The following is a 17,230-nucleotide window of genomic DNA, read 5'->3' as shown; positions in this document are numbered from 1 at the left end:
AGCTAGGGGATGTGGAGTCAGAAGCCAAACTCTCTTGTTTACACAATCTCGGGCCTTCTTCCTGACCAACCACCTTGTCAGCTTAAAAGTCCATACCTTCCCCAGGCAGGACAAAGTGAGAGTGGACAGGTCCAGACGGGTGAGGCCAGAAAGTGAGTGTGGCTGGCTCCCGAGGATCCGGGCCTGTCTCGGGGAGTGGGGTGGCAACCAGCAGTCAGAGTGGGGCCTCCTCCAAAGAGCCGGAGGGTGGCAGTGGGGGCCACGCCCAAAGCTGGGGAGCAGGTCACCAGGAATCTGGGCCTGCTGAGTCACGCTCAGCTGCAGTGGAAGTGATGGGGCTTTTCCATGGGCAACCTTGGGCCCATGCTTGGAACAGTCCCAAGCCTGCTTTTGCTAAGTGCTCTGAGCAGATCTGCCGAGGTTTGTGCCCCAGAGTCAGCTCCCTTTGGGAATCCTTTCAGATACAAAGTGTGTACTGTCTTAAGAGGGAGGTTGAGTTCTTCACTTGACTGCACACTGGAGTCCCCTGACACTCACCGTCTGATCTCACTGGTCTGGGACGCTGTCTGGGCATCAGATTTTTAAAGCTCCCCAGCTGTTTCTTGTGTACAGTCAGAGATGGGCAGTACTGGGTTAAGTGGTCACACTATGTCAGGAGTGATCACTTGACTGTGATCACACAGGGAGTTACATGGAGTGACAGAACTAGGGCTCTGGGAGCAGGATAGACGAGTTTTCCAGAAACAGAACAGGGTTGTAGTAAGCAGGGGCCCACAAAGGTGGGAAGAAAGTGCCCAGAGGAGAGAAAGTCTGTGTGTCACTAGGGTAGAATGAGAGGAGGCAGAAAGATGGGAGGCTGACGAGGTGAGCCAGAAGCAGACCACAGAGGGCCCTTGTGGTCGGCAGTTTCATATGCAGAATCTCCAGCCCCCGGCAGGGCAGGGCGCAGTGAGAATGGGCCTGTGGGCACCAGCGCAGAGGCCGAGCTGGGAGGATGGCCTTCAGGGTGAGAACAATAGGGTCCCATTGAAGAGGACAGAGCGGGTCAGATTTGCATTTTAGGGAAATGATTGAGGCGTCTGGTGCAGTGGGCTGGGTCTGAGAATGTGAGGCTGGAGACGAGGGAACAGTGAGAAGGCAGCTGTTGTAAGAAGGTTAAAAAAACAAACACTGAGTAGGAGCTGGTCATCGGTTCAGCCTGAGGATGAGACAGTGGGGTTTAAAACTAGCTTCGAGTTTTGACTGACATTGGGGCTGGAGAAAGAGAAGGTAGGGGCTGTGGGACATGCAGGAACTGAGGTTTGGTGACACAGCATTCAAACACCTGGACACGGGGGTCTGCTTCTTCGGAGGGTAGCCAGGGGAAGAAAGCCAACAGCTGGGTCACTGGTATCCAACTAGTGGTAGACAAGGATCTCCTGGAGAGACTGTTAGTAGAAAAGAGAAGTGAAGGTCAAGCCCTGAATAGCACCCCCACTGATAGAAGGTCCTGGGAAGGAGGAGGAAGAGCGCGGGCCCCTCTAAGCTGGGAGACAAGACCCTCCTGAGCCAGAGAAAGAATGGAAGCGCCTGAGGGCGAGGGTCCATGGTCCCTAGAGCAGTACCCATCGGTAAGAACAGGCACTCGGATGTGGACTACTGAAGGAATACTGTCGGACTCCAGAGGCTGACCCGGGCACAGAAGCCCAGTATGGCTGAATTTAGAAGACCCGATGGTGACCGTGCATTGCCAAGGCTGATAGAGCGGAGTCCTGTGGGTAGAAGCCCCCTGCAATGGGCTGAAGAGGGAGAAGGGAGTTGGGAAGAGCAGAGACGGCCCTTCCCAGGGACTGGTGGAGAAGGAGGAAGGGAGCGGTCGCCAGAGGGTTGTGGGGCTAGGAATTTTTTCTTTTTTAATACAAAAACTTCATTTTTAAAGGGGTTGTCAGGAATCGGCAGAGGAGAGGGTGAAGCTGGGGCAGGGGTTGGGGAGTCCTTAAGGAGGCAGGTGGTGGTGGAGCAGAGGCTGTGGGGACAAACTTCCGAGGGTGCAGGCGTGGACAAACCCAGAGTGACGACCTCCAGTTCTCGGGGCCGCCCGTCTAATCAGCTACTGGTGAAAGGTGAGAATTTCACCGGCAGATGGGCGGGGAATCTGGAAGCCTAATGGGCAGCACAGAGGCCCAGTTGTAAACGTTCAGAGGAGCATTTGCGGGCACCTGTCCAAAGGTCACTTGGGCAGCCAACCTCTGGGGACCCAGGAGAGAGACCTGCATGGTGTTTCCAGGGGGCGTGCTCTTGGGCATTCTGCCTATTTACTCTCGCGCTTTACAAACAACTTCTCATAAGCCTGGCCATAGGTTTTCTCAACCAGGAGCAAATGTGATAAACTTAACAAGTGAAGAGGGGAGAGGATGACACCAGAGTGAGAGACGACAGTGGGGCTCAGAGGCAATGGTCCCGCTTCAGGAGGCACCAAAGCCATCATCCTAGGATGGCACAGTGCTTCTGCCAACATCTTCATTCCACAGGGACGAACCAGGCAGTGTTCTAGACTTGAGGCGGGATGAGCTGTGAACACAGCAGAGACCTCCCAGCCCTCAGGAAGCTGCCTGACACACGGTCAGAGCTGGGCCCTGTCCTGCCCTCCAAAACCATCCAGAGGGCGGGGGTGGGGTGGGGAGGGGAGACTCCTCGGGAACAGCGAGAGTATTAATAGTGGAGGGCTCCTCGGTGCTATGGGAACAGAAAAGAATGACTAATGCTGGGAGTAGGGCTGACGGGAGAGACAGGAAGGGCTTAGCCAAGGAGTTGGCAGCTGTGCTAGGCCTTGGAGGGCAAACCAGCCCCAGGGGACAGATGGGCGGAATCGCAGGCCTGTGCAGAGATGCGGCGGCTGAGGTGTCCGGCTGACGGCCCACGCCACGAGGCCGGCCACTCGTTGCAGAAGCGCCTCTCTTAGGAAACTGCTGCGCTGGCCGGGCTGGCCTGCTCACCAGAGGAGACCTTGCCCCAGCAGAGGTGAAAGTGCCAGGGCTGCTGTCAATTACCAGGAGCTCCGTCTCCCCCATAAAACAGGCCCCAGAGGGCTTCCTCCTGGAAGTGGTTAATTAATCATAACATTATCTTAAATGTTTACAAAGCACCTCCTCATAAATTATCTCCCCACAGAAGCCCTACATGGTGGGTGGGGCCAAGGTTATCTTCTTGCTCATAAAGGAGGCCTGGAGGCTGGGTTGAAGGCACCCAGGGAGTGAGAGGCTGAGCTACAGATGGACGCCAGGCCTCCTGTCTCTGCCGGGGCAGAGGGGAGCGCAGCCACACAGAGAGCAAACAAACGAGCAAGGGCATCCTGACCACCGCGCTGGGTGGAAAGAACCGCCTCTCGCCTCCCCACATGGCTGAGCTGCCAACAGGGGTGACTAAGGGCCATTGAGGAGCCTCGAGTTCCTGGGGAGGAACTGTCTCCAGGGGACAGTGTCAGGCAGTCTGAGGCACCCTCAGAAACCAGACCGTTTGGGCTGGAAGGGGCCTGACAGGCCGTTGGCTCAACGTTCCTTGTTTGCCAAAGGAGGAACTTGGTCTAGAGAGCAGGCGAGGTCTGCCCAGGACAGCCCAGCTTGGTGAGTGAAAGTACTTGGAGGCAAGATGGGCTTCCCAGCCCAGGCCCCAGGCAGCATCTCCTCCCGGATCCAAAGAGCTCTGGGCCCCTCTCCCCTCCACTCATCTCCACTTACACAGACTCTCACAGCTTACAGCTCACTTACCATGTGCCAAGTGTTGTTCCAAATGCATTAGAAATAGTAATTTAATTGTTACTTACAATAATCCCATTAGGTAGACACAGTAATCCCTGTTTTATAAGAAACTGGGAAACAGAGATGTTAAGCAATTTAACCAAGGACACACAGCTAGCAACAGAGCTGGAATTTAAATCCAGGAAGCCTGGCTCCAGCCTGCGTTCTTGACCACCCATAGAAGAAAAGGCATTTGCACTCACAGATGCCGAAACACTCTTACATGCTAACAACTGCTACCCAGCTGCTCCTTCCTGCTCCGACCTCAGGCCGAGTCAAGCGTAGTCACGCACAGACGTCTCAGTTTCCCACACACAGCTGCACAGCCTCTTACACCATGGCACCCTGTCACAGCTCCGTCATCTCTTAAGTCGCTCAGATTCATGCCTTGTTTTTCAATCAGCGGCAGTGCTTTCAACCTCTAGCCCTGTGCTGGGAGCCAGATGAATCAGGCCGTGCCCATGTATAGAGGGAGCGCACAGGGCACCTGTCCTAGTTAGCTGTCCAGCGTAGCGATGGAAATGCAGACGGACTGGTGGAAGCAGACAAGGGGGAGGGAGAGGGCACCTGGGCCTGGGAGCAGGGTTTTCCTCAATACCGTAGACATTTGGGGCCAGATAGTTCTTTGGCATTACAGGGGCTGTCCCATGCATTGTAGGATGTTTAGCAGCATCCCTGGCCTCTATCCCCACCAGGGTGACAACCCAAAATGTCTCCGAACATCACCCCCTCCCAGGGCGGAGGGGGACCAAGTTGCCCCTGTTTGGGAACCGCTACAGTAATGAGGAGGTGATTATGAAGGCTCTCCAGAGGAGGGAAAGTGCCCAACAGCTTACCAGGCAGAAGGCAAAGTAGAGGCGAGGTGAAGGTGCAGAGGTGTGGGGTGCTCAGATGGCACTGCCATGTGGGGGTGGGATGGGAAGAGACACTTCGTCCTGAGGGTGTGAGCTGTGAGCAGGGGAGATGAAGATTTTTTTGCAGGGGAGACCCTAGAGGCCAAGGACCGGTGAGGAGGTCAGAGCGAAGGCTTGGAGAGAAGCCAGGTCAGGACTCTTCCAGAAAAGCAACCTGGGTGGTCCAGTCATCTGCTCTGGGGGTGGGGCCCAGCTTCTAGCTCCATCTGGCTGCCTGGGCCTCTTCCCCAGGCCCCAGGGAGAGGCCCTGGGGGACCCAGAAGCTATCTGTCCAGCCCCATATGGAGCATCTGTCTCTGAACTCCCAGCTGACCCTGGGGCGTGGCTGAGCCGGCTGTGGAGACATCCCCTCTGGGCTGAGAGGTGGGGGCAGCCCCAGATGTGGGGGAGAGGTAGGGAAGGCATGGGAAATCGGGACTGAACTGGACAAGCCAGCCCTTTCTTCTAACTGGAGCTCAAAGACTGAGTGGCTGTTTAACCCCCTCATCCTGACAGTATGTCTAAAAGAGAGAAGAAAGGGGTGAGAGAGCACTGATTTCCCTCTCCGGGTGATCTAGAAGACCAGGCCTCTCCAGGGAAAAGTTGAGACCAGCCAGAAGTTCCAAAACATGTACCCCTTCTCTTGGCAGGAGTCTGGAATTCTAGAACACGGGTTGGCAAGGGGGACAGATCCCGCCAGCAGCCTGTTTTTGGAGGGCCTGTGAGCTAAGAATGATTTTTCCCATGTTTAGAAGTTTGAAGAGAAAAGGAAGAAAAATAAGCTACAGAGGAGAGGCTGTATGTGGTCAGCAGACCCTAATATTTTCTATCTAGCCTTTTATATGAGTTGTTTATGCCAATCCCTGATTCAAATTTTGATTTGTATGCTCCCTGCTGACAGGGGACTTGCTACCTGAAAATGGGTAATCTTATCTGAAGCTCTCCTCACCCTCCCCCCACCCCACCCCCTGATGAAGTCTGTGCCCTGGGGCTCTGCGGACCTGCTGGGTCTCTCAGCCTGGGGCTGCCAGCAAGGTCTGAAGATAGAGCTTCACTCCCCAAGGCAAGCGCCTAGCTATTCAAGTTCCTTCTCGTACTGTGCGTTCCTCAGGATAATGCTTTGTTTTTCAGCAATTTAAAAACGGAAAACTCTGTCCCTAATGCTCCTCTCAAGGAGGTGTCTTCTCTCTTTGAGACAACAGTGACACGAAGAACAGCTTACTCCAAGTGCCAGACAGTGGGTTCTGCCTCACGCCCAGAGCCTCACTACAGACTCTACCCTGACACAGAAGTCAGCTTCCACTCTAGACGGGCACACGTGTGGTCCTTCACCCACAGTTACTCAGGCATGGAAGGGAGGGCGTGTCAGACGTGATACCAACCTCTTCCCACCCCCTCCCCTAGGAGAAGGGCTGGAATGAGGAAAAGCTTGTTACTGGAAAGGGATGGCAGCTGCCCAGGGCATCCTGCTTCTCCACGCTGGCCCCAACAGTATTGCTGAGTGAGCCCCTGCCCTCTGGCTCCAATGAGGGGATGCCTGGACAGAGAGTCTGGTGCCAGGGCCGACCAGGACCCACCCTTTCTTCTCAGCACAAAGCGGGAAAGGACTGGGAACAAGCTGGGACGGGGAGCAGAGACAAGGAGGGCTGAGCCTGGTCCACTTGATGTCCAGGGCTTGACTGCCAAGTCTGGGAGTAATGGTGGGAATCGGAATCTGGCTTCAGTGGGTAGGAGGAGTCAGGAGCGGAATCCAGGTGAGACCTAGGACAGGTGCTGCGTGGGTAGAGAGGAGGACAGGTTAGGAGGTGAATTTGAGGGACGGGACCTGCTGAATGACTGGATGTGGGGCAGTGGCAGGCCCAAGGGTATCTCCCTGGCTCATAACCAGAATGTGAGGCTGGAGCATTCAGAAGATGTACACGTGGGCCAGGGCTGAGGAGGCTGCCAGAAGCCTCAATGTGGAGACTGGGTCTGTGGGATCCAGTTAAGGAAGCAGTAAGGAGGCTCTCAGACAGCAAAGAATCTGCCTGCAATGCAGGAGACCCAGGTTCAATCCCTGGGTTGGGAAAGATTCCCCTGGAGAAGGAAATGGCAACCCTCTCCAGTATTCTTGCCTGGAGAATTCCATGGACAGAGGAGCCTGGTAGGCTACTGTCCATGGGGTTGCAAAGAGTCAGATAGAACTGAGTGATTAACGCTGAGGAGGCTCTTCCCTGAGGGCCACCCAGCCATTGCTGGATGATGCTGAGGGCAGTGGCTGGGTGGGAGAGGTGACCCTAGAACTTCTCCCCATGTAGGGTTCTTCTGTTCTTGAGGGATCCTCTGCCTGTCCTGAGCCAAGGGTCAGCCTCACCCCCGACACAGGGCATGGACCCCCAGCAGGGGAGGAAGAGAGCCTACACACCATTTGTAGGAAAGGGAATCCTCACTTGGCTTCTTCCCACAAATCTCAAGCACCGGGTCCAGAGGCAAAAACCTGCCAGGCAGCCTCCACTCGGCCAAGAGGCGCTACTGGGGGTGAAGAGGATGAACCTGGGCCCAGGGTGGAGGGGACTGGCTGCTCAGCCTCCCTCAACCCCATACAGTGGTCAAAGCAGCAAGGGGCTCAAGAGCCAAGGAAGAGCAAGCCGGGACAGGGCTTGGTCCCTCTGACTTGTCACCACGTTCGAGAGATGTAACTGGGGAGACTCTGGCGACACCTCACTTACACATGGGTCCTCAACATCTCCAGCCAAACCCCAAGAAGGTTAAAGACCTCAGCCTCATGCCCTTAAACCCATTTAGGTAGTAAGCACTCAGTACTCAAATACTATACATATTCATTCTTTACACACAATTCAAATGAGCTTCATTAACTGGCTTGGCAGATTTTAAGCCAGATGTGTGGAGAGCTCTGTGAGACAAACATCTGAACCACAGAGGTTGGGGGTAAACTACAGAATGCAAAAATTAAACGCCCCCTGGAGCAAACATCTCACCTTGGCCCTGCAGAGCCGCAGGTCAGGAGTGCCCTCGAGCCCTGCTTGTACGTCCCTCAGGGCAGCAGAGGGTAAGGGATAGGAGGGAGAAAGATTTCCACCCAGACAATGGGCCCCCCCAAGGGGTGAGGGTCACTTATCTGGGCAGTTCCCTTATCCAGGACAGCTTGCTCTCTGCAGAGCCTGATAAATGGAGCGTTGCTGTGCCCAGCAGTCCTCCTCTGGGGTTGGCTTTGTCCCTTGAAGAATACAAGCACTTTGTGTGTGTTTGGTTGAAATCTGCTTTCTGTGCCCCTGGTGGAAGTAAGGGCTTCTAGCAGGAGAGCCTGAGCCCTTTCATGGCTTCCTTCATCCTGCGTGAGCCCTGGGACAGGCCCTGGGAAGAATCCACTGGGGTCCCTGCCCTCAGGGAGGACGGACTCCTGCAACCCTCTGAGCTGGATTTCAAAAGGTTTCCGTGTGGTGAGGCAGGGCAGGCGCTCAGGGGGAGTAACCGCGGAAGGTGGGGAAACAGCGCATAGGCCAAAGGCAGAGCCACCACCAGGAGCCGTGAGTCTGACCCATGGGCAGGCTCCGTCAGCCTGTCAGTGGCCTGCGCTGCCCTTGAGTCAGAACCGAAACGTGGCGGGCTCCTCGGCTCCACGGTGGTCCCAAGCACGGTGAGAGCACTGCAAGTGTGTTTCATTCATTCCCCACAGCACTATGAAGTGGGTATTGCTAATGTCATCATTCGAGGTACAGACACTTGCCCTGGAGATGAGGGGTAGAGCTGAGTCTGAACTTGGTTGAGTCCAGCTTCCCTGGACAGACAAATAGATCACTGAGTGGGCATTCCTGGGACCGTGGGGCTTGGGAATGTTAGGGACAGTCAAAGAGCAGTGTCGACGGGAATCGTACTGTGTGAGAGACTGCATACTGCCCAGTGTACCCGAACTTGAGGTGGGAAAGGGTGTGCCTGGCATGGGCTGGTGTGGAGTTGAGTTTGAGCTGCAGGTGGTGAGGGCCACAGGGGTATGCAGGTTTGTGACTTGCTGAAGCCAGGAATACTCAGATCATGTGAGCATGAGTGTGTGTGTGTGTGTGTGATGGCATCGGTACACAGGAAGTTGTTTCTGGGTACACTGGGTCTGTGCCCAGCTCCACACGTGGCTGGGCGGGTCTGGCCTGTCTTGAGGCACTGGGCACGTATCTGCGTCAGCTGAGAGTAGAGTGAGTGAGCGCAGGCGGAACCGGTGCTGCCCGCCTGCCATATCCTGGGCCTGAGCGGCCAGGCCCTCCCCTTGGTGGCGGCAGGGCCAGCGGGCGGGCCTGCTCTAGGACAGGTGTCTCCAGTTCCTGGAACTGCTTCCTTGTTTGTAGCTTTTCCCTGAACCTCCCAGCTGCTCAGCTGGGAGAGGACGAGGCCGTGGGTCCTTCGGGGGGGATCTCCCAGGCCAGCCGGGAGGGGCTGGGCCTGGTGGATAGAAAGCAGCAGCTGGGTGTCATGAGCATTTGGGTGCAAGGTGCTCACACCAGGCCCTGAGTGCAAAGTGAGCCTGCTCTTCCCTTCCTCCCAGGGCCTCTGTTCAGCTGTATTTCCTCCCCAGGAAGGGGGGTTGGGGAGAGAGCCAGAGTGGCCAGTGGCCTTAGGCACCTTGAAGGAAAAGGGGGCATGCAGGCAGAAGCGCTGTCTCTGAGCCCCTCTGCACTGCCTGAACTCCCAGTGCTGGTCACCTGCCATCGTCCCCAGAAAGTCCTGTTGAGCACCAGAAACTACAGGGCCCTGGAACCTGCACCTGGGGGAGGTGTGAGAGCTGGCACCACTCTCCCTGGCAAGCAGAGTCCAGCCCCTTGTTTCTCATGAGGAGGTGGGGGTGGGGGACCGAAGCCCACAGAAGGGGAGGGACCAGGGGCTGGGCCTGGTGCTGGGGCCCTGGGCCCCTTCCAGCATCCTGGGGTAAAATGGTCCTCTTTTAGGAGGCGTGTGAGAGAAGAGGACGCCTGGGTCCTGACCTCACCCACCAGTCTGCTGCTTCTCCTGCAGGTGATTGAAGAGTTCTACAACCAGACGTGGATGCAGCGCTATGGGGAGCCCATCCCACCCGCCACACTGACCACACTCTGGTCCCTGTCCGTGGCCATCTTCTCGGTGGGAGGCATGATTGGTTCCTTCTCCGTGGGCCTTTTTGTTAACCGTTTCGGCCGGTGAGCAGAAGGGGTTCTGGCCCTGCCCATGGAGTCCCAGCTTGGAGTTGGGGTGAGGGGGCCCTCCCTGCCTGTCCTAGGGAATTATCTACGACCCAGCCCCTGGGGTTTCCAGGGACCTGCCTGACCTGTGGCCTCCTCCACTCCAGGCGAAATTCAATGCTGATGATGAACCTGCTGGCCTTCGTGTCCGCTGTGCTCATGGGCTTCTCAAAACTGGGCAAGTCCTTTGAGATGCTGATCCTGGGTCGCTTCATCATCGGTGTGTACTGCGGCCTGACCACTGGCTTTGTGCCCATGTATGTGGGGGAGGTGTCCCCCACGGAGCTTCGGGGGGCCCTGGGCACCCTGCACCAGCTAGGCATCGTCGTCGGCATCCTCATCGCCCAGGTAAGCACCCACCCATGGCTCCGTCCCCTGGGTGTGTGTACAGATTCGACTCCTTGCCCAGCCTTCCACAGCCCTGCAGAGCACAGCCTCGTGGACACATCCGAGGCACAGGTCCCAAGAACACACCACGTTCATCACTCTCCCCGCTTCCCCATTCCTGGTGGGAGAGCAAGTCCAGTTGCCTTGGCCCTTCTCATCCCCGCCCAGGCAGCCTTGCATCCTTTCTTCTCACCCTGGGGACCCAAGCACAGGGCAGCCTACTGGTTTCTCAACATGCCATCTCTCTCACACCGCCGGGCCCTGATCCCTGTATATATGTACGCACTCCCCTCTCTCAGGGCTCTCCCTTCTCCATCCCCAAATCATCTTGTGGCAGAGTAGCAGTCCCCCTGCCCCCTGCCAGACACATTTGCCATCCTGCTATCTTATCCCACCAGGCTCCCCCCCACCCCCACCCCCCCACCCCACCCCCACCCCCCCCACCCCACCCCCACCCCCAATGCTGTTAAGCAGGTCCTGCTTCCCCCTTGTCACAGATGAGGAAACCAAGGTCCAGAGATGTTAAGTGAAAGTCACTCATTTGGGTCCGACTCCTTGCGACCCCATGGTCTACGCAGTCCATGGAATTCTCCAGGCCCAAATACTGGAGTGGGTAGCCTTTTCCTTCTCCTGGGGATCTTCCCAACCCAGGGATCAAACCCAGGTCTCCTGCATTGCAGGCAGATTCTTTACCAGCTGAGCCACAAGGGAAGCCCAAGAATACTGGAGTGGGTAGCCTATCCCTTCTCCAGCAGATCTTCCCGACCCAGGAATCAAACCGGGGTCTCCTGCATTGCAGGCGGATTCTTTACCAACTGAGCTATGAGGGAATCCCCTCAGAGAGGTTAAGCCTCACATTAGTTGCACAGCTAGACTCAGAACTAGAGCCCTCTCTCTAAAGCAGGGAAAGGCCCCTGGGCGAGCGGAGCAGGAGCGAACCCTGAGCCGATGCCTCACAGCCGCTGCTCTGGCCCTGCCTCCCCCAGGTGTTCGGCCTGGACTCCATCATGGGCAACCAGGAACTGTGGCCCCTGCTGCTGAGCGTCATCTTCATCCCGGCCCTGTTGCAGTGCATCCTGCTGCCCTTCTGCCCCGAGAGCCCCCGCTTCCTGCTCATTAACCGCAACGAGGAGAACCGGGCCAAGAGCGGTACGGCGGGCCCTGCCCCTCCCCGCCCCCGGCCCCGACCTCCTCCCCGCGCTGAGCCGCCCCCGCCTTCCCTCCGGCCCCCTCAGTGCTGAAGAAGCTGCGTGGGACCGCGGACGTGACCCGCGACCTGCAGGAGATGAAGGAGGAGAGCCGGCAGATGATGCGAGAGAAGAAGGTCACCATCCTGGAGCTGTTCCGCTCGGCCGCCTACCGCCAGCCCATCCTCATTGCCGTGGTGCTGCAGCTGTCCCAGCAGCTGTCCGGCATCAACGCTGTGAGTGCCCCGTACCCACCCTCTCCTGTGCCCCCCGCCAATCCCTGGAGCCCGAGGCGTGCTGTGGACAGATCCCACACCTGAAACAGCAGACGGACCCCTGCCAGAGGAGCAGCTCTCCTTTAGAGCCCAAACTCAGAAGGGCCCTGGGGCAGTGTCCTCTTCATGCTTTACTGACCGTGTGTCCTGCCCCCACTGGGACAGAGGCGGGGGAAGAGCCATAGCACCCCGCTGAGCCCCGACTGCCTCTGTGTCCTGTAGGTTTTCTATTACTCCACAAGCATCTTCGAGAAGGCGGGGGTGCAGCAGCCCGTGTACGCCACCATCGGCTCCGGCATCGTCAACACAGCCTTCACTGTCGTGTCGGTGAGTCTTCCGTGTCATTGCCCACAGCCAGCCAGCAGCTGGGGTCCAGCCTGTGGTCTCAGGGCCTCGGGGCCTCGTGACCAGACAGCAGTCTTTACTGCGAGCTAGGCAGGCATCACGTGCTCCCTAAGTGCTCTCTCATTTCATCTTCAACAACTTGTCAAGTTCATTACTGGGATCAAACAGTTGACACTGATGTTCAGAGAAGTGCGGCGGCTGGCCCAAGGCCACAGCCGGAATGCTCAGCTGTCTGACTCTCGCAGGCAGCTCTCACCCCCTGGGATCCTATGTAGTCCCCGAACCCTGCCCCAGGGAAGAGGCGATCCATCTGCCACTCCATCTCTGCAGGGCCCTGTGGCTTTCCCAGCACTTGGGGGGACCCTCCTGGAGGAAGGGGTGTGTTCAGAGGGGCACCAGGAGGGGAGGCACTGACGCACCCTGTGCCCACAGCTGTTTGTGGTGGAGCGAGCCGGCCGGCGGACCCTGCACCTCATAGGCCTGGCCGGCATGGCTGGCTGTGCGGTGCTCATGACCATCGCGCTGGCGCTGCTGGTGAGTTGCCGTGCTCTGGGGGTGAGGGGGGGCGGGGGGGCAGGGGGGAGGGGGAGAGGAGGGGGAAGGGGGAGCTCATGTGGGCATCCCAAGGTGCTCATCTCAGCCCCAGGCTGGCCGGCGGCATCCAGACCCCAGGTGGGGCTGCCCTCCCCCTCGTTCTGCCCCACCCACAGCCCCAGGCTTGGGCCAGACCCTCAGCTTCCTTGGGCTGTCTCTTTCCACTCTTATCTGAACCAGCTCCTCCCTGCCGGGTGCTTTCTCACCACCACACCTCCAGCCCTGCAAGTTCCCTTGCTCCTGGAGCTGCTCTGCAAAGTCTTCCTCCGCAGCCCCAATTCTTCTTGTAAACAGCCCTAGAAAGCGATGCCCTCCTTACCACAGAGGCGTGGAAACATGCATTATCTCACTCAGTCCTCAGGACGCACAGGAGTAGTGCAGTCAATATTTCTACTTCTCCAGTGAGGAAACGTCCCCCCACCCCCTTTCCTGGTGAGGTTCATAATGCAGCAGAAAAAGCCAGGAATCAACCTCAGGTCTGCTGGCCCCAAGCCTGTGACTATAACCTCTATGATAACCTTATCCCAGGCACTTCACACACCACTCGCTTATCCAGTGTTTGGGCAAGGAGAACACCAGGACACTCATTTTACAGCTGCACCAAGGCTTAGAGAGTACATTGACGACTGAGAGGCCCAGCATGCCCCAGGTGATAAGCAGGGGATCTGGGATCTGGAACAAAACCATATAACTCTTCTGCTGTGGTCTCCTCGAGAATGGCTCTCTGTGGAACTTCATGCCTGCCCAATGCTGGTCCTGAGCTGGGTACCTTACAAGCCTCTGACAGCCACCCCCAGGAATTTTCTTCCACATCCTCCAGCCATAAGCAGACTGCTCCACAGCCAAAGCCAGGGGACCCCAGGGACCTCTTTTTAGCACCTCCTGCGTGCAACTACGTGACCGTTCCTGGAGGCAGTTGCAAGCTCACAACCACCATGCAGGGCTTCACCTGTTTTGTTCAGATGAGAACACTGAGACCTGGCCCCGGTACCTAAGTCACAGAGCAAATCCAGGGCCAGCCCGAGGCCTCCTGCCTGCCAGAGTTCTTAGCCTGCCCTGGGCTACCCCTGGAGTTGGTTTCCTCTGAGGACCCAGCACAGCCCAGCCTAACTTTCCTTCCCTCTCTCATCCTCAACAGGAGCAACTGCCCTGGATGTCCTACCTGAGCATCGTGGCCATCTTTGGCTTTGTGGCCTTTTTCGAAGTGGGCCCAGGCCCCATCCCATGGTTCATTGTGGCTGAACTTTTCAGCCAGGGCCCTCGCCCCGCTGCCATTGCTGTTGCCGGTTTCTCCAACTGGACCTCGAATTTCATTGTGGGCATGTGCTTCCAGTATGTGGAGGTAAGAACCCCAGAGTCCCCACACTTCAGCGTTTCTCTCCTGCACACAGGACCCCATAGCGCTGTGCAAAATGCTGTCCCTGGTGTTCTTACTGGAATCACACTGGGGAGGAAACAGGCTCAGAAGGCCAGGTTATGGGCTCAGAACCCTGACCTCCTCTCCAGGGTTCTTCCCTTAGCTTTGAATTGTCTATTCTGTTCTGCCATCAGAATCTGCTTCTACCACATGCCAGGTGCAGCAGAGTCCTGGGTTGTAGGTGGGTGTTCCCTTTTTCAGATCAAGGACCCAAAGGTAAAGAGATCGTCCATCCTAAGGGCAGGATGTAGGGTCAGGTCTCCAACCAAGTGTTTCTATGTGTCTTTCAGCAACTGTGCGGACCCTATGTCTTCATCATCTTCACTGTGCTTCTGGTTCTGTTCTTCATCTTCACCTACTTCAAAGTTCCCGAGACAAAAGGCCGGACCTTCGATGAGATTGCTTCTGGCTTCCGACAGGGAGGAGCAAGCCAAAGTGACAAGACACCTGAGGAGCTGTTCCACCCCTTGGGAGCTGATTCCCAAGTGTGAGGTGCCCCACACCGCCAGCCCGGTCTGCTCCCAGTGGCCCAAGGATCTCTCAGAGCGCAGGCAGCTGGATGAGACTCTCAAACTGATAGATCTCAGCAGACCCGGGCCTGGGGCTCCTTCCTTCAGCCAGCAGTGATGTCCAGAAGAATATTCAGGACATTAACGGCTCCAGGATTTTAACAAAAGACTGTTGCTCAGATCTATTCAGACAAGCAACAGGTTTTATAATTTTTTATTACTGATTTTGTTATTATTTTTTTATCAGCCAGAGTCTCCTTCACCCACATCCCTGGCTTCACCCTAAATGGCTCAGTGCCTGAGGGTGGGGACCAAGCCCTGCCTAGACACTTGCCTTCTTTGCCAAGCTAATCTGTAGGGCCGGACCTATGACCTAAGGACACACTAATCAAACTGCAAACTATGAGTCTTCTACCCCAAGAGGTGGCTATGGCCACCCCTTCTGTGGGCCTGGGTCTCCCAAACCTAGGGGTCAGGCTCCGTTAGGTTTTGCCTATTCCCGTCTCTTCCTACCCAACCACTCAAATTAATCTTCCCTTGCCTGAGACCAGTTGGGAGCACTGGAGTGCAGGGAGGAGAGGGGAAGGGCCAGACTGCGCTGCCAGGTGCTAGTCTCCTTTGCACTGAGGGCCAGATGATCACCATGAGAGGAGGAGGGCCATGGGAAACTGAGAACTCACTATTCAAGAAGACCTGGGCACTCCTGCCCTGCTGTGTATAGTTAGAAGATATTTATATATATTTTTTGGTTGTCAATATTAAATACAGACACTAAGTTATAGTATATCTGGACAAACCAACTTGTAAATACACCACCTTACTCCCTCTGTAACTTACCTAAGCAGATATAAATGGCTGGTTTTTAGAAACGTGGTTTTGAAATGTGTGTGGATTGAGGGTAGGCAGATTTGGATGGGAGAGAAGCCACTCTTAGAACAGCTTCAGACTCTCTGACTCCAAGATCCAGTTATTTCCAAGCACCGTTGGTAAACACCCTCTACTGCTTAAAAAATCTATTTGATCTCTATTACCTAGAGATTACCTGAAAATTGTGGCATTTGTGGCATTCCCATTTTTCTTCACAAATGATAGCTGGTATTCAAAAGAATGACAGCTATGTGCTGACCTTGATGCTCAGGCCTTGATATGCATTATCTTGAAAGTGAGGTAGGTACTATCTCTATGTTTGACAGGCTCAAAGAGGTTAAGGTGCCTGAAGTTTCACAGTAAATATGCTAAAACCCTTGCTTTTAAGTTATACTGCAGGAATTCCCTGATGCTTTCACTGTGGTGGCCCAGGTTCAGTCCTCGGTCAGGGGAACCAAGATCCTGCAAGCCACACGGTGTGGCAAAAAAAAAAAAAAAAATTATACTGCACACCCCCTACGCTATACCTCAGTCCTCCCCTCAAACTCCCATCCCCTTCAATGAACCATGTTCACTGCATGGGCCGAGTGAGCTGTTAAGCTGCCTTTTTCCATCTATTTAATTCAGAATGCCCTGTATGATACAGCTTATAGGCTACTGCACACTCTGAAAAGATTTTTCATGCCCTTCTCCCAATCCCTGAATTTCAAGAGCACTTTGTTTCTTTCCTGTGGCACCATATCTTTATCACAAGTTCCTATTTCGTCCACTAGCCTCAATTTCACAGAAAGAAATCAATTTGATTCTTCTGGGTCTCCAGTACTAAATACAGTCCTTGGCACAAAGCAGGTAGTCAGAAGACAGTTAATGAAACAGAAGCACCAAAGATATTTGTCCCTAGAGGTTCATCTGACAAAATCTTGTGGGGAGTTGGGGGTGGGGGGGGGGCAGATATAGCTGTGGAAGCTTTCATAACTGCACACAGGTGAAACAAATCTGCTTGGCATGAAGAGGGGTTGTAAGGAGTGGGCAAGAAGGGAAAAAGTACATCCTAGTTGGCCGTGCCTATCTGTATTATCATTAGGTATAAAGAATCTGAAGAGTTAGCCATCATCTCACAAAGAGGGAAGTTCAGAGAAGGGGTGTGCTTTGCCTGAGCAGGGGGACAGGGTGGTGAACCTATGAAGGGCAGGGGCCAGGTGCGTTGAAGGAGGACTTATCACATGTCCATGTCCTCAAAAGTCTTCTGTTGAAAGGAGTTAGTTCGCAGGGGTGACCCCTGCTGCCAGGTGTGCACTCAGGGCTCTTAAAAACCTATGGTGACACTGGCTGTCCCACCAGATGGAAGGACTCGGGGTGGGGTTAGGGCCGAAGAGGCACGAGCGGCCACAACTTAGGGATGCAAAGCAGATGGCGCCGAAATAGGGCAGAGCCCGGAAACACTCTAGCCCCGCCACAGCCCAGGGCTCCAGACCTTGTTTGAAAAGGTCCGAGAATCCACTCCCGGGTTCCCGCCCTTCACAAGGCTTGCACCAACGTGCTGGATGCCACCATTTCCCAAACTGCGAGGTGCACGCAGGCGCCTGGAGTTCCGGCCCGCCCCAGCCTGGGTCCACAATTCTTAAGGAGGCACAGTTTCTGGTCCCTTGCCGCCTGTTCTCTAGAGGCCGCAATCCATCGCGAGTGTAGAAGATTCGGTGCCAGGGCGATCTTTCATCTTCACCATAGACCCCTAACACTGGTGCTTCAGGGCTGGCTGGGCACTCGCGCACCCAC

General features: G+C 55.8%; 1 protein-coding gene across 1 annotated transcript in view; it reads left to right on the top strand.

Moving 5' to 3' along the window:
- Nucleotides 1-15,456, top strand: part of SLC2A1 (solute carrier family 2 member 1) — a 28,055-nt gene extending 12,599 nt beyond the window's left edge. The window contains exons 3-10 of the mRNA XM_069588294.1: nt 9,671-9,831; nt 9,981-10,221; nt 11,247-11,409; nt 11,496-11,683; nt 11,945-12,049; nt 12,500-12,601; nt 13,800-14,003; nt 14,369-15,456. Of these exons, the coding sequence (XP_069444395.1) occupies nt 9,671-9,831; nt 9,981-10,221; nt 11,247-11,409; nt 11,496-11,683; nt 11,945-12,049; nt 12,500-12,601; nt 13,800-14,003; nt 14,369-14,569 (1,365 nt within the window). The 3' untranslated portion in view covers nt 14,570-15,456. The remainder of the gene's footprint in view (nt 1-9,670; nt 9,832-9,980; nt 10,222-11,246; nt 11,410-11,495; nt 11,684-11,944; nt 12,050-12,499; nt 12,602-13,799; nt 14,004-14,368) is intronic.
- Nucleotides 15,457-17,230: the final 1,774 nt, after the last annotated feature.

Source organism: Ovis canadensis, chromosome 1 (assembly GCF_042477335.2).
Source record: "Ovis canadensis isolate MfBH-ARS-UI-01 breed Bighorn chromosome 1, ARS-UI_OviCan_v2, whole genome shotgun sequence".
NCBI classification, from domain to species: domain Eukaryota; kingdom Metazoa; phylum Chordata; class Mammalia; order Artiodactyla; family Bovidae; genus Ovis; species Ovis canadensis.
The sequence above is the reverse complement of the archived record's forward strand: the minus strand, read 5'-3'. Positions and strand labels throughout refer to the sequence as shown.